Below are 23140 nucleotides of genomic sequence, written 5' to 3'. Positions count from 1 at the left end.
GCCACTAATTCACTCTCGATAACGTTGCAGCTACTGAACAAAGTTTTAAATCCTACAAACCAAGAGCGAGATTTAATACACGCATTTTTCTAAGAGCAACACAGCCAAGTCACAACTTTTAAGATCGAAACAGCGATAACATGCTGCGTTAAAGGACAAAAAAAATCTAACAGTTTACTCCTAAATGCAGTTAATGCTTACACACATGGACCTTGTAGGATTGTATAGTTTGAGGAAATGAAGTCAGGTTCAATGTTGTGATTGGATCTTTAATCTTAAACAATCAAACATGGGTTTTGTCGAAATAGCAGAGTACAGTTAATCCATCGACGTAAATGAGCTGCGTAACTGGCTTGTGCCCGGCTCGGGATTTTTCTTCACGAGGTTATGTGACCATCCTGCAGAGCATCAAAATGCTGCAGACCACCATTTTCAGTCCTCATGTATTACAAATGTTTTAGCATTCTAGTTAGCAACAACCCAAGGGCAGAACTGAGAACAAGGGCATCAGCTTTAGGACATGGCAGACAAACCCCAACGACCCAAAAGTAGTCCCTCCCCCCACCCCCCCCCCCCCCGAGTCCTTCCGACAGGTAAGCAACTTCTGCCTTTAAACCGCCAACCTGCTCAACCAGCCCTCCTTGGCCAATCACGTGGTAACGTCACATTAACTTCCAGCCTCATCCCATGGAATGTCTTTAAAATGGTCAAACTGCTTCCCGTTGAGCTTTGCAAGGACCAGGAATGATGATTTTGCTTCAAAGTCCCACTCACACGTAGTTAGATCAACACTAATGGACAGAGGGCGGGCGGTCAAATACGGGTCTGGCAAAGGCCACTGTAAGCCCAGGTGGTGACGATGAATCTGAAAATGAGGAAGGTAAACGTTGAGCGTTTAGAAAGGTGAATCTTTACTTCATGGCCACGGCTGCAACATTCAGTTTATTCCACATTTTTATATGTAAAAACACATGAGATTTGGAAGAAGCCCATTGGTGAACAGCAGAACGTTAGACCATGGGTTCAAAGTCATCGTTCTACACAAGGCTGTGAGGAACCTTTGCTCTACTCGCGCTAAGCCAGAGAGACGTGAGGTCAGGTCTGGGCAGCACGGCGAGGTTAATCATTCATCCACTGAGCAAAACGTCAGCAAATACATTCTCTCCAACAACATAAGACAATGGAACTCAAAAGTTACAAACACTGAAAAAACATGAATCACAATTTCAAGGTACTGAGATACCCAAACCTTGCGGTTTCTGTTTATTTGATAAGAACGCGCGCACAGTTTACCCACTGGGACACACCTCTCTTATCCAGAAAGCTTGGGTGCAAGTCAGCAGAACCAAGAATAAGTGAGTACTCCTGGAGTTTAACCAGCTAAAATCACGCAGCCTGCCAGCACTGGTGAGCTTCCTTTCTGCCCGTCCACCCAGGACCACCCTAGTCTTCAGAACACTGGTTCGCAGGGTCCGCCGCAGCAGAGTGGCAAGAATTCCCGCAGGAAGCGACAGGTCCCATTACCGAGCCAGTATCCCCAGTAGGGCTGACCTGCCTGGCTCAGGTATCAAATGTTTACCCAGTCCGTCAAACATGGTGGATTAGGTTCCGAATATCCACTGCCAGGTGTGCCATCTTGGAACTAGCACCCTCCAAAGGAATCTTTATACCTCGACCCTCCCTCCCAGGAGGACGATCACCGATTGGTCGTTAAACAAGTGCCGTTTCAAGCTCTCACTTAATTTTGCAATTAGGGTAAATATACTTTATTTAAAAGCTCAAACCACAATATTAAGAATACTTCATCTTATTTTCCCCCCAACAGTGCATGAACTAAACTCTGATCTTTCACTCACTTTAATTAATATTCCGTTTGTGCAGTGCCACACAATTCCTTCCACTTTCCCCTCTTGGCTTTCCTCAAACCACGTGATCAGATCGGTGAGGTTAAGTGTCGGGGGTTTCTCGATCTGCAGGGATCCATGGGGAACCAGGACATGGACAGGGTGCCTCTTATTTCCCAGCCCTGCAACAGAATTAAAAGTGAAGTCTGCCAGTGCCACACTTGGTTCTGACTGTTTCCCAACACTTCAATATTTCACACATCAAACCAAGGGATTAAAGGGGGGGGGGGGGGTAAAAGTCCTCCTGTCAATAATTTAACAAAAAGAAGCCCACAAGTAAAAAATGGGAAATGCATGTCAAATTTTCAACCAAAATGATCACGACAATGCATTCCCTCTCCTCCAACAACACTCAAGAAGCTCGACACCATTCAGGACAAAGCAGCCCGCTTGATTGGCACCCCATCCACCACCCTAAACATTTACTCCCTTCACCACCGGCGCACAGTGGCTGCAGTGTGTACCATCCACAGGATGCACTGCAGCAACTCGCCAAGGCTTCTTCGACAGCACCTCCCAAACCTGCGACCTCTACCACCTAGAAGGACAAGGGCAGCAGGCACATGGGAACAACACCACCTGCACGTTCCCCTCCAAGTCACACACCATCCCGACTTGGAAATATATCGCCGTTCCTTCATCGTCACTGGGTCAAAATCCTGGAACTCCCTTCCTAACAGCACTGTGGGAGAACCTTCACCACACGGACTGCAGTAGTTCAAGGCGGCGGCTCACCACCACCTTCTCAAGGGCAATCAGGGATGGGCAATAAATGCTGGCCTTGCCAGCGACGCCCACATCCCATGAACGAATAAAAAAAAAATTCCCTATCCAAAGTTTTCCCCAGCTACAGTTTTGAGAAGTTGACATATAAATGCAGGTGAAAAAAAGAATTTGCATTTATATAGCGCCTTTCACATTCTCAAGACATCCCAGAGTGCTCACAACTAATGTATTACTTTCGAAGTGTTTTGTAGGCAACTGCTGCAGCCATTTTTTCACACAGCAAAGTCCCACAAACAACAAATGGGATGAAGGTCCAGTTAATCTCACCTTGCTGGTATTGGTTGAGGGAGCAATGTTGGTGAAGTTCCTTTGTTGTACAATACTGATATCTCATACCAGGAATTACATTTATCCGTGTAAATACATAAAGAATCATTTTGCCCACCCTGTATTTTTTCATAAAGTTTTTGAATCATTTTCCTTGCCTTTACTCCAGCCACTTCTCCAATCCAAATCTCTCTGATCTACTCTTCCAACCCACATCTCTTCAGGTACCAGCCTTGGCTCAGTGGGTAGCACTCTCGCCTCTCAATCAGAAGGTTGTGGGTTCAAGGCCGACTCTAGTGACTTGAACCACAAAATCCAGGCTGGCATTCCAGTGCAGTGCTAGGGGAGTGCTACACTGTCAGAGGTGCCATCTATCGGACTCGATATTAAACGGCCGAGAGGGCAGACGAGGCCTCGGTTTAACGTCTCATCCGAAAGACGGCATCTCCGGCAGTGCAGCACTGCAATGGGATTTGATGCTCAAGTCTCTGGAGTGGGATTTGATGCTCAAGTCTCTGGAGTGGGACTTGAACCCACGACCTTCTGACTCAGAGGCGACAGTGCTGAGCCACGGGTGTCACCCAAACAAGGGGAGGCCAAGGGGTCAGATTAAAAATTAAACACAAGAGAAAGCAAACATCTGCCTACCGTATGGATTGCCATTAATGTGTGTTCCTACAAGCTCCAGCGTTTGTTCAAGAAGCTCCATTAATGGAATAGTGGTAATTTCTAGAAGATTCTTCTCAGAGCACGGTTTCAGAATCAGCGCTGATCCAGTTTCATAATTCACGGCGGAGACGTGCCAGCAGTACGGTTTGCAATCCTTCTCCACCGGAATCCAACCTTGGGAGTGTTGGGTAAAGGAGGAACGTCAGTTAAGTTTGGGTTTTTATCAAGTGTACTCCAAGAATCGAACGGCATTGCTGTTTAGTAAATAAAAACTTGCCGCCTCGTACCAGGAATGTGCCCATTTTCATCTGGCTGCGACCGGCCTTTTAATTGGACCACTCCATGGGCGGGGATCCAGGAATCCGGAACTTTCCTGAAGTCATCGTCAAGGTTCCAAGTGAACTCTGAAGAGTAAAGCGAGCTCCCGTCACAGCAGCCCATGTTATTGCGCCCAATTTGTGCGCAGCCACAACATTTATTCAGCTGTTCCATCAGTTAGCTGCACAGGACGTTATCTCCTTCGTCACCAACATAACTCTGTCTCGTCAAATACCTGCCCTCTGTTATGGCAAGTTGCTCAGGTTACTGTTTATATAGAGAGATATATACACAAGGGCCAGGATTTTCTGATTCTGTGAATCCCAGCTTTGGGAGGGAGGGGGGGGGTGGGGGAGGGGGGAGACACAGAAGCATAGCAATCTCCTCCAAGCTGTTCAAGAACAACAACTTGCATTTATATAGCGCCTTTAACATTGTAAAATGTCCCAAGGCGCTTCACAGGAGCGATTATCAAACAAAATTTGACACCGAGCCACATAAGGAGATATTAGGACAGGTGACCAAATGCTTGGTTAAAGAGATGTGTTTTAATGAGCATCTTAAAGGAGGAGAGAGAGGTAGAGAAGTTTAGGGAGGGAATTCCAGAGCTCAGGGCCCAATGGTGGGTGGGGGTGTTAATTGTATCCATATGATTTATATCAATTAGTGTTAATTGTATTCAGGTGATGCGTATCAATTGGGAACTCTCATATCAATTTATATGAGAGCTTATCTAGAGTGTGGAATGGGTCATGTGAATAGAGGCTTGGAAGCAACTGAAGACCAGGCTCTAGTATTCCATCCTTCACCACCGGGCGATCCAATTTATTACAGGGCGGTGAACAAGAGACCAGAGTTGGAGGAACGCAGAGTTGTAGGAGGTTACAGAGATAATACTGAGTCAATCCCCTCCCATTTACAAGATATTAAGGGGAACGGATAGGGTGGATAGAGAGAAACTATTTCCGCTGGTTGGGGATTCTAGGAGTAGGGGGCACAGTCTAAAAATTAGAGCCAGACCTTTCAGGAGCGAGATTAGAAAACATTTCTACACACAAAGGGTGGTAGAAGTTTGGAACTCTCTTCCGCAAACGGCAATTGATACTAGCTCAATTGCTAAATTTAAATCTGAGATAGATAGCTTTTTGGCAATCAAAGGTATTAAGGGATATGGGCCAAAGGCAGGTATATGGAGTTAGATCACAGATCAGCCATGATCTTATCAAATGGCGGAGCAGGCACGAGGGGCTGAATGGCCTACTCCTGTTCCTATGTTCCTAATAGAAAATGTCAGGTCATTGTTGGGAGGGAGAGGAGAAGGCAGAATCGAGTCAAAACGTCTCTAATAGGCAAGAGGGTTCTTCAAATCTATTCTCTGGGGAGAAATGGCAAAGTGCTTTATTTTTAAATTTGCAGTAAACTGTTGATATAAACACAACATGGAGAAGGGAAAAGGAGTTTCATTACCAGTGCTGGTTTTAGAAGACTGAAATTTCCTGAATCGCTTCTCAGCTTGTTTGGTAGGTTTCCTGTCCAGCCGAGCCCAGAGATAGGGCAAATCTGACAACAATCACCAAACAAAAGCTAATCAACCAACTGAATTCTACCTGTTAGTTGAAGCTACACAGCAAGGATACAAGGTTTAGAATTGCAGAACTTTACAGCAGAGAAGGAGGGCGATCAGCTCTCTCAAAAGAGCTTACCACTTCTTATTGTCACAATAACATAGTAGTGCATTAACTATCAAAACAGGTCCACCAGCATCCAAACCAGTGAAGCAAAACCATTACAGGAGTTCAGATCCATTGGCAGATGTTACTGGATAATGGTTGAGTGAGGAGGAATTACTGAGTGTTAAAGCCTGTATTATAAGGACAAGCTCAACTGCTACATTACCTCATCTTCAAATGGTCAGATGAAGGATCGGCTGGCGCAGTGAATAAGATGAAGGCCTTTGGGACTTGCATTCAAATCCAGCCCAGACTGAAGGGATGAAAGTTAGTTCTGTCTACTGGCTGCAAGGACCCTACATGAAATGAGTTTGCCGGTCTCAACGCAGCTTCTAGCGAGTGGGCACTAACCCGCAAGACAAAACCGTCCTTAAATTTGGCAGTTTTCCCTCACGAGACCACAGCATGGTTGGCCTGTTATCACACTGCTGCAATGGACAGCGCTCCTCCGTGGTTCAAGCTAAGGTACATTATCGAGGCAGAAAAGAGGGAGCTTCACTCTGCATGTAGCCGCGCTATACCTGACCTGGCCCGGCAGTGCGCGATGCAAACACCACTTGCCTGAAATGAGGAAACATTCCATTCCCCAGCACTAACATCCCTCATCTGGACGAGCACAGAAATTCAGTGAGAAAAAAGATATAATGCCGGAAACAGAATATGGATCCAAATGAAACAGTAGGCTACAGTTAGCATTTTAATGAGCTCTGACCATACTGCAGTGAACATCCTGAAACACTGGTCATTACTGTAGTATTAGTCCCTTTTACTGAAAGGTGAAACAAGTTCACAAAGACAGCTGCAAGACAATCACCTCTTTTGGAGAGAGTGGGGATTTCTGACCAACATAAAAAGTTTTTATTCAAAGATTTGATAATACATAACTAGCAGTTAGACTTCTCTGCAATGCGCTGCCTGAAAGGGCGGTGGAAGCAGATTCAATAGTAACTTTCAAAAGGGAATTGGATAAATACTTGAAGGGAAAAATCTGCAAGGCTATGGGGAAAGAGCAGGGGAATGGGACAAATTGGATAGCTCTTTGAAAAAGCAAGCACAGGCTGTATCATTCGATGATTCTTGCGACAGAGGGAAACACAGAATCGCTGTGTAGATTTCTCAACTTCGCGATGCACAAATATTTTATTAAACAGCCCATCGTTCTTTTTAAAATGAACGTTCGCCCAAGGCACATCTGCTACGTTACCTTTATATTTAGCGACATAACAGCAGGTCCCGTCCACTTTCTCTGTGGCGATCGCATGGTGTATATCTGCTTCCAGTGCCTTCAGACTCAGCTGTCCGGTGGCCAAAACTCTGAAAGACTGAAAACAAGTTTAAGAACAGAGTCCGTCCCAATGGAGTACGAACAGATCGAATCAATCAATCTGGCCAGTTTCGAAACATGGAAATATTCAGTGGTGGGGCTGGTTAAACGTGCAGGTCCTGGGCACAAAGTAAACCAGCTGGCTGAACAGTTCCTTCACTTTCCTTTGCAGAAGCATTCACAAACGGAACGTTGGCTTCCTGTCCAATTAAAGCTTCCATTTGTACCAGGTTCTCAACCAAAAAAAAGCAACAGAGAGATCTGGAATAGTACACAGGCAGACAAAAATAATCCCTTGTCGCTATTCAAAGAGGAACAGGGATTTCTCCTATTGTCCTCAGCAACGTTCCTCATCGAATCGTAAAATCTTACCGCACAGAAAGAGGCCATTTGGCCCATCGTGCCTGTCCCGGCTCTTTGCAAGAGCTATCCAATTAGTCCCACTCCCCTGTTCTTTCCCCGCAGCCCTGCAAATTTTGGATTCAGACTGCTTTCAGAAACCACTTTGTTCTGACTCTACATTTGTACCAGGTATGAGGGACTTCAGTTATGTGGAGAAGCTGGGGTTGTTCTCCTTAGAACAGAGAAGGTTAAGAGGTGATTTGACAGGTGTTCAAAATCATGGGCAGATTTGATAGAGTAAACAAGGAGAAACTTTTCCAGTGGCAGAAGGGTCGGTATCCAGAGGACACAGATTTAAGGTGATTGGCAAAAGAACCAGAGGCGACATGAGGAAACATTTTTTTATGCAGCGAGTTGATATGATTTGAAAATCGCTGCCTGAAAGGGCGGTGGAAGCAGATTTAATCGTGGCTTTCAAAAGGGAATTAGATAAATACTTGAAAGGAAAAATTTTACAGGGCTATAGGAAAGAGCAGGGGAGTGTGGCTAATTGGATAGCTCTTTCAAAGAGCCGGCACAGGCACGATGGGCTGAATGGCCTCCTTCTACGCTGTTAACATGCTATGATGCTATGATAATATAAACGCACTCTCGGGGAGCAGCATTCTGTGCTGGTCCATGTAGCTTGACCAATGACCATTATGTCTTTATAGATAATGCTTGGTCCATGTGATCTCCTGGACATGTTTCGATTGCCTGAGGGGATCAGAGAGGTAAATGCAAATTTAGCATCACCCTGAAGTAGAAATAATAACAGCTTGCATTTATATAGCGCCTTTAATGTAGTAAAATGTCCCAAGGCACTTCAAAAGAGTGTTATGACAAACAAAATTTGACACCGAGCCACATGAGATATTAGGACAGGTGACCAAATGCTTGGTCAAAGAGGTAGGTTTTAAGGAGCATCTTAAAATAGGAGAGGGACGTGGAGAGACTTAGGGAGGGAATTGCAGAGTTTAGGGGCCTAGGCAGCTGAAGGCACGGCCGCCAACCGCGGAGCGATGAAAATCGGGGATGCGCAAGAGGCCAGAATTGGAGGAGGGCAGAGATCTCGGAGGGTCGTCGGGCTGGAGGAGGTGACGGAGACAGGGAGGGGAGAGGCAGTGGGGGGATTTGAAAACAAGGATGAGAATTTAAAAATAGCATAAATGCTGATAACAAGTGGTGAGATCATTAAATTGCAAGTAATTAACTAAAAGTAAAACCCTTAAGTTTGCAGCTTTGCCCCGGATATGATGATGATGATGATGATGATGGGGGGGGTCCATGCTGCCCCCAGCTTTAAAATGAATGCAGTCTTGAGATGGGGGCCGCATCTTTCCAGCCTTGCACTGGGGACCGTGCAATTGCTGCCCAGCGCCCGTTTCCTACCTGGTTGGCCCGTTTCGTGGCCGGCTCATCCCTTACTTCGGTGGCGAAGGCGCAGGGGATTTTCTGCTGCACCGAGCCCGGGCGCTGCATCGCGTTTCCGCGGAGGTTGCAGAGCCCGGAGCGCGGGGCAGGAACTCTGGACCGGCCCCCGGCGCCCACACCGCAGCGAACTATTTTTTAAAAAAATGGATTAATGCAACCAAAGGACGCATGCAGACGGTCTAACACTCTGCATTGAGTCTCCTCCCCGCCCCCGGTGCGCCTCTTTACGCCGAATGTCAACGTTTGCTACAATCTCCTCTCCCCGGGCCACATCCGCAGGCGCCTGCGCAACTCGATGAGTTCCCCAACCCAGCAAAATCCCTGGACTCGGCCCTGAGTTATTTGCATCATGCAAATTGCTGTAATATACTTCCAGCGACAAGAGCAACTTGCATTGACACTGGACATTTAACAGAAAGGCAATGCACCAGGTTTAAGGAGGAGTGGTTAGAATGTGGAACTTGCTACCTCAAGGAGTAGTTGAGGGGAAATAGCATTTAAGGGGAAGCTGGATACACACGTGAGGGAGAAAGGAATAGAAGGATATGCTGAGAGGGTTATTGAAGTAGGGGTGGGAGGAGGAGGCTCCTGTGGAGCATAAACCTGTTGGGCTGAATGGCCTGTTTCTGTGTTGTAAATACAACGTAATTCTTTGTATGATGTAGAAATGCATGAACAGTTACTTGACCATAGTAAAGAAGAAATGCATGATGGATATTTGTAAACAATTTTACAACACCAAGTTATAGTCCAGCAATTTTATTTTAAATTCACAAGCTTTCGGAGGCTTCCTCCTTCCTCAGGTGAACGATGTGAAAATCGTTCACCTGAGGAAGGAGGAAGCCTCCGAAAGCTTGTGAATTTAAAATAAAATTGCTGGACTATAACTTGGTGTTGTAAAATTGTTTACAATTGTCAACCCCAGTCCATCACCGGCATCTCCACATGATGGATATTTGACCATGTTAACTCTTTGGCTCACATAATGGGGTAGCTACAGCACACACACACAGAAAGACACAGTTGTGTAATTACGTTTAAGCCTTGGTATGTTGATAATTAAGTTGGCTGTGCAGGTGCTTAGTACCGTCTGGCCCCCCGAGCAGATAAGGGTATTGCTGACTATAAAATATAATGAGAATACAGTTTCTTGAGAGGCCATGTGGCCTTGAGACTGACTTCAGTCCTACTGATAACCAGCTCAAGAATGTAGGGAGGATAATGTGCTCGGTCCTACGAGGCCTACGTGCCAATATAAGAATGAGCTATGGACGTCCAGAGGGAGCAGGCTCACTACTTGATTGACCAACTACCTGAACCAATAAAGAATGTCCATGTACGCCCATATTCTATGACAGGTGGACATTACTAATTAAACTGTATCAATGTGAACTGTTTCCATTGTTCAGTGAAGAGGTTGTTCAGAATACAGCTTCCCTTGTATACAAGTCAATTAAAGTAAAACTTTTCCCTTTGTGATACTGGTCTGAGTGTGTTAGTGCATTGGTATCGTGTTAAGTTTCGACAATGAATTATAGGTAGGATGGAAGGTAAGGGAGAAGGTTAGAAGAGGGTAGCCCAACACTTAGTCAGGGATAGGGGTTATTGGAGGTTTTTAAAAGGTGTAGAGAGACAGAGAGGTTTACAGGGGGGGTTCCAGAAAACAACTTGCATTTATATAGCATCTTTAATCTGAAAAATGTATCAAGAGGCTTTACAGAGTGAGAGAAAAATAAACAAATGAGTACAACAGATGAAGGAACAGAATAATTTTTTTTGTCGTTCCTGGGGTGTAGGTGTGTCGCTGGCAAGACCAGCATTTGTTGCCCATCCATAGTTGCCCCTTGAGAAGATGGTAGTGGGCCTTATTCTTGAACCGCTGCAGTCTGTGGTACTGGAGGTTACTCCCACATGATGTTAGGTCGGGAGTTCTAGTGCGCTCCTGCTGAGAAAGCTGAAAGTGCAATCCATGATTTTATTTTTAATTTCCACAAATCCACCATCAGAGCAGCTGTTTCTACCAAAGGGCGACACCAAAAGCTGGAGCTCCGCAGGCTGGATAAGATCAGGTCACGTCACGGGCCAGAATTAACCAGCGGGCCATTGCTTGTACATTACCAGCCTATATCATAATCGCAAAGCTGAGAGAGAAAATGTAATCGTAGGCACTAACTTGGAAGAGCCAGGGTGGAAGTGCTCCCCTCATGGTAAATTTGGGGTTGCAATGAACCCCTAATTTGAGATTAGTGATTAACTTGCAAACCCACCCCCCCAGTCAGCCAATGACCACCTTGGCTTGTTGCTCCCCGTTAAGATTCCAGGTGAGAGATGTGCTGACTATGCATTTGATTGCTTCCTGACTTTGTATACAGCCATTGAGGGTGGGACTGTTAACTGCCCGCATTGTGTTCGACTTATCGGTCGTATGGGCTGGGAAGAGCTGGCAGTAAAGGGTGGCGCTGCTTTCTCTTTCTAGACCGGCCGGTGCACGGGTGCAGATCTAGTGGAACCAAAGAGCAACTGCCCCGTTTCCCAGCTAGGAATTTTTCAGGCGTCTCACTACCAGTGTTGTATGGAGAAACGTCTATCACTGTAAATATACTTGCCTGACCGGAGGGCTCAGTGTGGTTCACTTGTGCGGTTTCGCACGTGCCAGAGGAGCAGGACTTAGACGAGGAAAATTGACAAGGGGAGCAGCACTCCCCTTAAGGTGAGCACAGCCAAGTCTGTAACTCAGCGCAAAACAGCATTAACTCAGGCTTGATGTTAATGGGGACAATTAGGAAGACACTGATTACCATGTTGATAGCAACATCAGGTCCATCAGTACAAGCAAGCTGAACCTCACTCCTGCTCCCTCAATTTGCATACAAGTTGATGCCTACATGCACTGCCAATTGAAAGAAAGAACTTGCATCAACATAGCACCTTTCAGTACCTCAGGATGTCCTAAACCACTTCACAGCCAATGAAATACTTTTGAAGCGTAGTCACGGTTTTAATACGGGGAAACGCGGCTGACAAAACGCGCACAGCAAGGTCCCACGAACAGCAATGAGATAAACAACCAATTAAACTGCTTTTGATGTTGGTTGAGGTATAAATATTGCCCTCGACCTCTGGAGAATTCCCTTATTCATCTTTGAATAGTGCCGAGGGATCTTCTACGTCCACCTGAGGGGGCAGACGAGGCCTCGGTTTAATGTCTCATCCGAAAGACGGTACTTCTGACAGTGCAGCACTGCACTGGAGTGTCGGCCTAGATTGTGTACTCAAGTCCTGGAGTGGGGCTCGAACCCGCGACTTTCTGAGTCAGAGACGAGAGTAGGAAGTCTCAGTGGTAGCACTCGCACCTCGGACTTCAAAAAATGTTTACAAGGGACTTTCAGATTCTTCCCCTCCTTTGTTGATGACCTATTCTTTAGTATGTGGAGGACAATTGATAATATTTTCATCAAAAAAATATGCATTTGACAAATTACTCAATTATAATTTTAAAAATATTAAGTTACAATTTAAAATTACAGCAATAAAATCAACACTACATCCAATAGGTGGAGAGAAAAACTTATCAAAATAAATATACCTCGTGCATCTGATTAGTGTCAAATATTATTCGGATATTGTCATGAGAAATTCAATTATCTGTTTTCATAGTAAGTTTCGATGCATTTTAAAAGAAATAAGTACACTTAACTCATTAGTAACAAGTAAAATGCTGATGTTTGACAGGCCCCTCATGTTTTCAGTGGTATTTGCGGGATTGGTGAGCTGGGGCACTGGTAGGTGGAGTTCTATATAATACACCACCATTATACCGTTTAATGGAAAATTAAGTACCTCCTACTTAGGAACATAGGAACAGGAGTAGGCCATTCAGGCCCTCGAGCCTGTTCTGCCATTCAACTGGATCATGGCTGATCTGCATCTTAACGCCATATCCCTTGCCTAACAAAAATCCATCAATCTCCGTCTCGAAAGGGGGAGCAGGAGGGCAAAGTCTCCAGACTTTAGAGAAGATATTTCCTCACCCACTACAAGCTTATATCAAAAAATATCAGGCACAATGCCTGTATTGTTCGGACGATCACTTGCGGTGGTAAGACACCTCACAACAGGCCTAATATTTCAATGGACAATATTTGTATTTTCCCCACGTTTTATGTTATTCATTCAAAGAAGGCTTTTACAAATTGAAAATGGGTACTGAAATTTAACTGTAAACATATATTAGTCCCGTCTGAACAAAGTGACTGCAGTATTCCAAGCTAGGGAGACAGGGGCAGTCCATCCCACACTAGTGACACCAATACTGTCTCCTACAGCAGTCATCAGGTGAGCTGTCACTTGAGTGCGTATCGATACCAAATGATGAGCACATAACGACAAATAAAATCACAGTAAATAGATGACAAGGAACACAAAGCTTGTAATCAATTAAATGCTCCACTTGAGCTAATTCTCGGTCACCTGGGATTGTGCTCCTTAGAACAGAGACGGTTAAGGGAAGATTTGATAAGAGATGTTCAAAATCATGAACGGTTTTGATAGAGTAAATAAGGAGAAACCATTTCCAGTGGCAGGAGGGTCGGTAACCAGAGGACACAGATTTAAGGCAATCGACAAAAAAAGCCTGAGGCGACATGAAGAAACATTTTTTTTTTAACGCAGCGAGTTGCTATGACCTGGAATGCACTGTCTGGAAGGGTGGTGGAAGCAGATTCAATAGTAACATTCAAAAGGGTAACTGGATAAATACCTGAAGGGAGAAATTACAGGGCTATGGGGAAAGAGCAGGGGGATGGGACTAATTGGATAGCTCTTTTCAAAGAGCCGGTACAGGCACGATGGGCCGAATGGACACCTCCCCTCCTTTAGCCCAGCAAACTCACGCCTCTGTGAAGCACCTTGCAACTATTTTCTAAGTTAAAGGTCATTGCAGTTGTTCTGGTGGCTGTTGTTACGCAGCATTTACTAGAACAGCTCGACGGGGGTGGTGGGGGGGTGGGGGCTGCGAGTTTTGCTCCATCGCTCCGGGAAGGCAAGTACATCTGAATTGTTGCGAGAATCCTCGAAACAGCACACTTTTACTCAGCGTAGTGCCGGGGTTTCTGAAAATCAGATGAAGAAACACCAACTGCCTCGCTCAAACAGGAACCCTATTTAATCGTGGCAAGTCGTACCACTTTATATTCCTAAAATTTATAATAAAACCAAGAGGGAATTCAGGAGGAAGTTCTTTATCCAGAGGGTGGTTAGAATTTGGAACTCACCACAAGGAATGGTTGAGGCAAATAGCAATGGATGTATCTAAGGGGAAGCTAGATACACACAAGAGGGAGAAAGGAGCAGAAAGGATATGTTGATAGGGTGAGATGAAGTAGGGTGAGAGGAAGCTCATGTGCAGCATAAACACCAGCATGGTCCAGTTGGGCCGAATGGCCTGTTTCTGTGCTGTAAATTCTATGCAAGGTGTCATTGAAATGTGTAATGGAAAAACCTTGTATCATACACTAAGTCTGCCATTTTTGCCCCCCCCAAAAAGGAACAAAATGCATAGCCCAATCTCGTTCAGACACTTCAGACTCCAGGTAACCAAGGTTCCTCTGTGCTTAGTCAAGGTGCCATTGAAAATACATTCACAGATTTTGATATAGACTCTGTACTTAAACTTATTAATAGAAAGAAAGAAAGAGAGACTTGCATGTATGTAGCGCCTTTCACAACCTCAGGATGTCTCAAAGCGCTTTACAGTCGACAAGGTGTAGTCGCTGTTGTAGTACAGTGAATAGTGTTACAAAGTTATAAAACACCAGCAACAGCTTGGCTTTTATAATATAGATAATATTGCTGTTTAAAATTCCTGGAACTTTAAACACTCAAAATTTAGGGTATCGGTGGCTTTGAAGAAGTAAATTGCCTTGCTTGCCCGTCAAGTGCTCTGGACAAGAACACACGCAGCCAGTCAACTTCCAAACATTGGCACTAAAGTGTTGTTAGAATTTTGGGTGGGGGGGGGGGCAGGAGATTTTCCTGGTCTTACGCCCGCAGTGAGAACAGAAAAACCGAGCGGGGAGAAGCGCACGAACGTAAGGGACCCTGCCTGAATCTTTCTGTTCATTTAAATTAACACAGTGAGTACTGACACCACTGTGTCAGCAAATGAGTTGGAGGCGGAGCGGGACTTACAGCAACAGAGTCTATTTAAACAGAATCTCCACAAACAACAGCAAAATCTCCCGATAGAGCAGGATTATTTCTCCAGCAAAATGAGGTGAGTGGAGGATTGTTACATAATACACATTACAGCAGTGCGGTCTCCAGACGTGATTGACGAGGGAATTACCCAATCACCTCCATTCTGGCCGGGACTTGTGGTGTCACAAAATGCAGCCTTAAATTAATTAATGGACATACAATCAGGAGGGCTTCCTTCTGGGAACTGTTAGTACCCCACCTGGGAAATCTATCCTGGATGTTTTGACATCTCAAAAAAAAAATTATTAAGGGTAATAGATCTACACCTCGACTGACTGAAAATTCAAGGCATTTCATAGCATTATAATGGGATTCTTTGCTACAATCAGCTTTAACACGTTTTACAAAAGGCACATCAACGTAAAATATCTTGCACAGGAAAAACGGTCATTCTGGCTTTGCCATTTACATTCTCCTATCTCACACCCCCCAGCAATTTCTCAGCACGTTGGCGAAATCTTCATCGTTTGGGATTCCAAAGCTGAGTCCCTCGTAATAAGCTTCAAATTCACAGTAAGTGACTTCCTCACGGCTGCTGCAGCTCTCCTGTAGAGTATCCAGGAACCCTGACCGCACTTGCTGCTCCGAAGATTCTCCTGCAACGGGATCGTAAAGAGAACATTATTGGACCAGGCCAGCAGCCCCGAACCAGAGCCCCTGCAGCTCTCATATCCAGTGTGCTTCAACAAATTATTGCCCTGCTCCTGTGTCAAGAGATCTAGAGAAGAAAAGCCAGTCCAGCTTCCAAAACTTCAAACGTTGGCGTTAAAATATTGTTTTAATTTAGGGGAAGATTTTATTGGTCCTGCCCCTTCAGTGAGAACAGGAAAACCAAACGGGGAGGAGCTTGGAGATGGGCAGCGCTCAGAAACCTGTCGTCCACCAATGCCAGGCTGGATCCGAACACTGTAAGGCGTGCAAGAGCGCAGTGACTCTCCCTCGGTATTTCTAGCTTTCCCAGAGAAGGTCTCCCCTCAGCCGTGATACTGAGATAGGATGCTCAGTGGAGCGAAAGGTTCAACCGGCATCCCATCGCTTTATGACACAGCACATTGGTGTTCCAATTTGTGTCCCAATATCACTGGTGACCATATCCAATGTAAAATAGCACAAAGCTATAGGGACACCTGTATGGCACAGCCAGTGCTAGGAGTTCAGCACACTGACTGCCCACATAAATACAGCAATCATATTGACACCGCAGCAAGAAATATTTTTGCTCCACACTTCACAATACAGATTTTTTTTATGTAGCCGCATCTTATGATTCCCCCCGTGTATGATCTACATGATGCACTGCAGCAACTCACCAAGCTTACCTTGACGGCACCTTACTCACCTGCGACCTCTACCACTGAGAAGGGTAAAAGCAGTAACGTCACAGGAACACCATCACCTCCAAGTTCCCCTCCAACTCACATACCATCCCGACTTGGACATATATCGCTGTTCCTTCATTGTTGCCGGGCTAATACCCTGGAATTGCCTAACACCACATGGGACCACCATCACCACAAGCACTGCAGCGGTTCAAGAAGACAGCCCACCACTGTCTTCTAGGAACAAGTAGGGATGGGCAATAAATGTCAGCCTTGATAGCGACACCCACATCCCAAGATCAAATATTTTAAAAAACTCCAGCACGCTGATACCAGTTTGCTGATTAATTAGTCGGTGGTATGAATCTTGTTTCGCGCCATTTAATAGATAAATCAGTGCCCGATGCAGGTAAAGAGAACGACACATCAGCAAATAACATTCAGTCCATCTGATCATGCTCTACATATTAGAACAAAACTCACGTACATTGGTGTAGTTACATTTTTCTTTTGTGAAGTTCTTGACTTCCTTACAGCAAGCTCATAAATCTCTTATCAGGTCTAATTTTTGTTGATTGTCTAATTTGCTCACTGTAGACAAGGCATTCTTAAGTGAAGGAGTCAAATGTAGACAAGGTCACTGATGTACAGAGCCCATTCTGGTACCTCTAAAAGTAACAGTGAATATTTACTAGGACAAAAGATGTACATCAGGAACAGACTTTTAATTTATTACCTGATAAGACTTTAGGGTGTTTCCTTGCACTGTAGAACTTGCTAATATCAATCACAGAGATGCTACCAGTCTTATTAGGATCAAGCTTCATGTGGGCCTGTGAAAATAAATAGTGATATAACACAAGTGACATAAAAGGGGCTAAAAATAAAAGCTGTAATATCTCATTAGCCAACAAAAACAGATTTAATTTAATATATTAAAATTGGTACATCTACTTACACCAATGACACACTTTGTTACAGATACAGAATAATCGTAAAATGACAAGTGCTTCTGAAGTGCAACCTGAAACTGACAAGCACATTCCAATCTGCAGTTACCTGGCCAAAGCACAATTAAGCTCCGAGTGACCCTAGACTGTGTTTACTTAAAGCAAATGTATTTCCTGGTCTTGAAAGGACAGTCCAGTTTAAACACCACACCAGCATAACGCATTGAACATCATGGTAGGTACAGCACAGGAGGTGGCCATTCGGCCCATTGTGCCTGTGCCAGCTCTTTGAAAGAGCTATCCAATTAGTCCCATTTCCCTGCTCTTTCCCCATTGCCCTCTAAATTTTTTCCGTTCAACTATTTATCCAATTCCCCTTTGAAAATTACGTTTGAATCTGCTTCCACCGCCCTTTCAGGTAGCACATTCTAGATGATTACAACTCGCTGCGTAAAAAAATGTTTCCCCATGTCGCCTCCGGCTCATTTGTCAATCACCTTAAATCTACGTCCTCTGGTTACCGACCCTTCTGCCACTGGAAAAAGTTTCTCCTTATTTACTCTGTCAAAACCGTTCATGATTTTGAACGCCTCTATCAAATCTCCCCTTGACCTTCTCTGTTCTAAGGAGAACAATCCCAACTTCTCCAATCTCTCCACATAACTGAAGTCCCTTCATCCCTGGTACCATTCTAGTAAATCTCTTCTGCACCCTAAGACCTTCATATCCTTCCTAAAGTGTGGTGCCCTGAATTGAACACAATACTCCAGCTGAGGCCTAACCAGTGTTTTATAAAGGTTTAGCATAACTTCCTTGCTATTGTACTCTACGCCTCTATTAATAAAGCCCAGGATCCCATATGCTTTTTTTTAAAAAAAAGCCTTCTCAACTTGTTCTGCCACCTTCAAAGCTTTGTATATGTACACCCCCAGGTCTCTCTGTTCCTGTACCCCCTTTAAAATTGCACCATTTAGTTTATATTGCCTCTCCTCATTCTTCCTACCAAAATGCATCACTTCACACATCTCTGTGTTAAATTTCATCTGCCATGTATTTCCCATTTCACCAGTCTATCTATATCCTCCTGAAGTCTGTTACTATCTTCCACATTGTTTACTACATTTTCGAGTTTCGTGTCATCTGCAAACTTTGAAATTATACCCTGTATGCCCAAGTCCAGGTCATTAATATATATCAAAAAGAGCAGTGGTCCAAATACTGACCCCTGGGGAACACCACTGTGTACTTCCCTCCAATCTAAAAAAAGCAACTGTTCACCACTTCTCTCTGCTTTCTGTGCCCTAGCCAATTTTGTATCCACGCGTCACTGTCCTTTTAATCCCCTGAGCTTTAATTTTGCTAACAAGTCTATTATGTGATACTTTATCAAATGCCTTTTGACAGTCCATATACACAACATCAACCACACTACCCTCATCAACCCTCTCCGTTACGTCAAAGAGCTCAATCAAGTTAGTTAAACACTATTTTCCTTTAACAAATCCATGCTGACTTCCATTTATTAGCCCATTCTTTTAATATAATACTTCTGTACTAGAGATAGTCTCTCATCCAAGTTACCATGGAGCGGGCCTTTGGTTTAGTGGTAGCATAATCGCCTTGGAGTCAGAAGGTGCAGGGTCCAAACTCCCACTACAGACAGTCCCGGCAAGTGGAGACGGGAGCTCCGGCTCTGAATTCTGGGCTGACATCCAGCGGGATACTCGTGTCCAATGGGTGTGGGTGATCTCCCCCCCTCATCACATGGGTTGCAGGAGCCCATTAAACCCTCCCTCCGTACAGGACTAACTACCTCATCAGCTGGTATGAAGATGACTGCAGCCACGGAAGGAGCGTTCACGTCGCGGCCTGTCAGACTGCTAATCATATTTGATGTGGTATCGGATCATTGCCCATTAAACACCCCTTCACAGTTTCTTTTACAGTCAATGAAGTAATGGGCGGCCAAAGTTAAAATTACTCCCATTGTCTTACACTCTAACTTTCTTGACCCGGTTGTGCGTAATTTGGCTCTCTTATTTGTCTACAAGATAACAATGACTAGTTCAAAAGTAATTTATTGTCTGTAAAGATCTTCAGGACATCCTGAGGATGTAAAATGCATTGTTTGAATGGCAAATCTTTCTGATTAGATATAAAGTAGTTCGGAGCCTGTAGCTTTCTATCTGAAAGTAAACCCTCAATAAGTTATTATTAACTAACTAAGTTAATATTAACAGAAGCCTGATTTAGGCCCAAGTTTATGGACCAGCTCTTCCAACCTAATATTAGCATGATACACAGAAAGATAACGGTCTTACTTTCCGAACGAACGCTTTACGAAACTCATTCATTTCTCCAATGATGGCCCGAATAAACTGGTAATAATCTACTTGACCATCGCAGTCCTGGTCCAGAATAAGCCAAACAGCCTCAAAATCCTACAAAAAGAGACAATTTTATGCATACTTTTAGTGTCATTTTAAGTACCCTGCTGTTTTAAACTTCCTCATTTTTGATAAACTATATAATGCAATTTTAGAACAGGTTTCGAGTGCCTCAGTGTATCACAAAAATTAACCTCCATATAAGGAATTCATGAGAACAATTTAATATTTGTTAGTGGCAGTGTAAATGTTTTGAGTCATTTAGTATAGTAATTGTTTTTGCACTTTTAATAATTTGAGAAGCCAACGCCCTTTGTGCAGGGCACACCAGTATTTTCGGTTTTAAAAGCCTGCAGATTGGAAGAGGAAGGAAAGGCTGAGGGATGTGAGGAGTACCTGGGGAGGAAGGAGTTAGAGTAGGAGAACATGCAATGTGTTTTTATTTCAATACAGTAAGGTTGAGTATAGAACAGTGCACTGGTAACTTAGGAGGAACACAAGTGGAAAGTTCAGAGGGGCAATGATCATTAGTATTATTAACAAAATAGAAAGAGACATAAACAGAAGGGAAAAAGTTGGTGAGGGGAAACCAAGGGATGGTGGAAGAGAATGGTTTCTCGGAGACAGTAAGGCGGAGGGACTTAGGGAAGGAGTTCCACCGGGCTGGGATCGTAGTGGCTGAAAGAGTGACCACCAAAAGGTGGAGCCAAGGGTGTGGGGAAGAAAATGTAACCTGTTGTAGGAGGAGCGGAGGGAACATATTTTGACACATAGCTACAGGAGATCGCTGAGGTAAGGCAAGTGAAGGCGTGGCAGATTAGGGTTAGGGTTAGGAGATCGCTGAGGTAAGGCAAGTGAAGGCGTGGCAGATTCCGAAGGTAAGAATGGAGGATTCTGAAGTCAATTCGTTGGGACACGAGAAACTACAGGGCAAGGTCTGGGTTGATGGGAGTCTGGGACTTTGGGTTGGGGAGGGCACGCTAAAATGAGTTGTTTGCGGAGATAGGGAAGCAATAGAGAAGTCTAACCTCATCGTAATAAAGGCATGGAATATGGTTTCGGTAACAGAGGGGAGAGGCGGGGCAAAGGCAGATTGACATCACGGGGGATAGAAGAAAGCATTCTTGGTAACGGAATGGACGTGGGGAAGGGTGGGCAGTTCAAGGGTCAAGCAGTATCCCAAGGTTCTCTCTGGTCAGCGCATCTCCAGAAGGCCCCAGCAGGGATTACGTGTAGAATCAGTACTCTACAGTTTAAACGTCAGATCACTTCTTTGTCACTGGCCATGTCAAGTTTATCCGCGTTCTATTATATCACAACAGCAAATGTTGTCACTGCTTTCATTTACAACAGTCCTCTTCTGTTTGACAGCTGTAGGTTTTTTTCTCTTGTACTGGATCTATTTGTTCAATGAGAATCATCTGTAGGTGTTGGGTGAAAGGACCCGCAAGTTTGCAGACGATACCAAGATATGTGCGAGTGTCAGTCATTTTTCATTATATTACTGGACTAGTAATCCAGAGAACGTGAGTTCAAATCCCACCGCGTCAGTTTGAGAATTTGAATTCAGTTTAAAAAAGTCTGGAATTAAGAAGCTGGCATCAGTAAAAGTGAAACTGTCGGATCGTCGTAAAAAACCATCTGGTTCACTAATGTCCTTTAGGGGAAGGAGACCTGCCATCCTTGCCCGGTCTAGGCCTGTAGGTGGCTCAACGTGGTCGACTCTTAACTGCCCTCTGAAGTGGCCTAGCAAGCCACATCCAGTGCATCAAACCACAGGATAACTTAGGGATGGTCAATAAATGCCGGTCCTGCCAGCGACCCGCCCACATCCCGAGAATGAATTTAAAGGAAAACTCGCTCGTATCACAGAACACAGCGGTTAATCATCTCGTTTGTACATAACAGCGGCATCAGACACACCTCGTGTGTGCTCGCGATCAGACTCCGATTTGTCCTGACCTTATCGGGCAGCTCCAGGTGGAACTCCTTCAGAGCTTGTTTCAGTTCCATTTTCCCCAGGACTCCACTTCCATACGGATCGCGCTGACGGAAGAATCGTCCCAAACCGGTCACGGTGCGAACTCCTCTCCTCTCGAGCTTTTCTTTCAACAGTCCTTTAGTAACAGCAACAAACAAACAAACAGAAAAGAAAGATAGTTAAATTTGTATAAATTCCTACCTGCGACAGAACTTTTAATGATTATTTTCTCACTTCAACCAAAATGATCAAGAATACTCGCGGCTAGTCAGGTGCAAGGTTTAGTTGCTAACCTTGGTTACTCCCAGTGAGAAACAAGGCAACTGTTGCAGGGAGGTCAATTAGAGGTCAGTAAATTGCTCGTAAAATTTAAGCCCCAGGTCAGTTACTGAAGGTCAGTAACTATTTTTTATGTATCTGTAGCAAAGTGCGATATCTAGAGCATGACACATGTGCAAAGGGGGGTGGGGGGTGAGTGTGAGTGAGTGTGAGTGTGAGAGAGTGAGAGAGAGTGAGAGTGAGAGAGAGAGAGAGAGAGAGAAAATCAGATCTAGTGGGCACATCCAATTTCATTGGAGCAAAGTCCTGATGCTCTGGAGCAAAATATATTTTCTTCTTATATTTCTAAGCCCGCCTTCACTCTCATCACTCAAGCTCTTTAGTTGTACCTTTCTAATTTGCTGGTTTGCCCTCTGAATTTTGTGGGCCCCCTTAGAACAGAGGAGGTTAAGGGAAGATTTAATAGAGGTGTTTAAATAAATTAAATAAGGAGAAACTGTTTGCAGTGGCAAGAGGGTCAGTAACCAGAGGACACAGATTTAAGATAATTGTCAAAAGAACCAAAGGAGAGATGAGGAGAATTTTTTTTTTTAACGCAGCAAGTTATGATGATCTGGAATGCACTACCTGAAAGGGTGGTAGAAGCAGATTCAATAGTAACTTTCAAAAGGGAATTGGATAAATACTTGAAAAGGAAAAATTTGCAGGGCAATGGGGAAAGATCAGGGGAGTGGGACTAATTGGATAGCTCTTTCAAAGAGCCAGCACAGGCACGATGGGCCAAATGGCCTCCTTCTGTTCTGTATGATTCTATGACCTGGAAATTTGAAAAGGGCTGTTCTCAGCATTGTTGCTTCACTAGTAGATAAATCCTAATTCAAAAGACCAAAATCTGTTAGTATCTGCAGCTCTAGGAATAAAGCAAATTAACTGGAACATTGATTTAAATTTCATTGTGCGGCCTGTGAGGTGTGCACCTAAGCAATCCACAAAGATAAGAAGCTTGGACAGCCCTGCGGTAAAGTCTCACGGCTTTTGTGTATTAATTGAACCGTACTTGCATAATTCAGCGATGTGCAAAATTTGAGTAAAGCAAAGATGGGATACAAGCTGCTCAACACTGATTCAATTCTGTCTCCTCACCAGCTGAATC

General features: G+C 44.4%; 2 protein-coding genes across 3 annotated transcripts in view; both read right to left on the bottom strand.

Annotated features, from left to right (window-relative positions):
• Window positions 1–248: 248 nt before the first annotated feature.
• Window positions 249–9106, bottom strand: rlig1 (RNA 5'-phosphate and 3'-OH ligase 1). Its single transcript, XM_067999306.1, has 7 exons — window positions 8772–9106; window positions 6879–6996; window positions 5412–5504; window positions 3914–4030; window positions 3606–3800; window positions 1857–2026; window positions 249–865 (listed from the first exon to the last, which is right to left on the bottom strand). Exons 1-7 carry the CDS (start codon window positions 8859–8861, stop codon window positions 668–670), a joined length of 981 nt encoding a protein of 326 aa, XP_067855407.1. The 5' UTR covers window positions 8862–9106; the 3' UTR covers window positions 249–667.
• A 2742-nt stretch (window positions 9107–11848) lies between these two features.
• Window positions 11849–23140, bottom strand: part of caps2 (calcyphosine 2) — a 47997-nt gene continuing 36705 nt past the window's right edge. For both annotated transcript variants that reach the window (XM_067999304.1, XM_067999305.1), the window contains exons 15-18: window positions 21690–21844; window positions 19662–19781; window positions 17127–17223; window positions 11849–15667 (exon numbers count right to left, since the gene is read on the bottom strand). In XM_067999304.1, the coding sequence (XP_067855405.1) occupies window positions 15492–15667; window positions 17127–17223; window positions 19662–19781; window positions 21690–21844 (548 nt within the window). In that variant the 3' untranslated portion in view covers window positions 11849–15491. The remainder of the gene's footprint in view (window positions 15668–17126; window positions 17224–19661; window positions 19782–21689; window positions 21845–23140) is intronic.

This window comes from Heptranchias perlo, chromosome 18 (assembly GCF_035084215.1).
Source record: "Heptranchias perlo isolate sHepPer1 chromosome 18, sHepPer1.hap1, whole genome shotgun sequence".
NCBI lineage: Eukaryota > Metazoa > Chordata > Chondrichthyes > Hexanchiformes > Hexanchidae > Heptranchias > Heptranchias perlo.
This window is presented reverse-complemented; position numbering and strand designations above follow the sequence as displayed.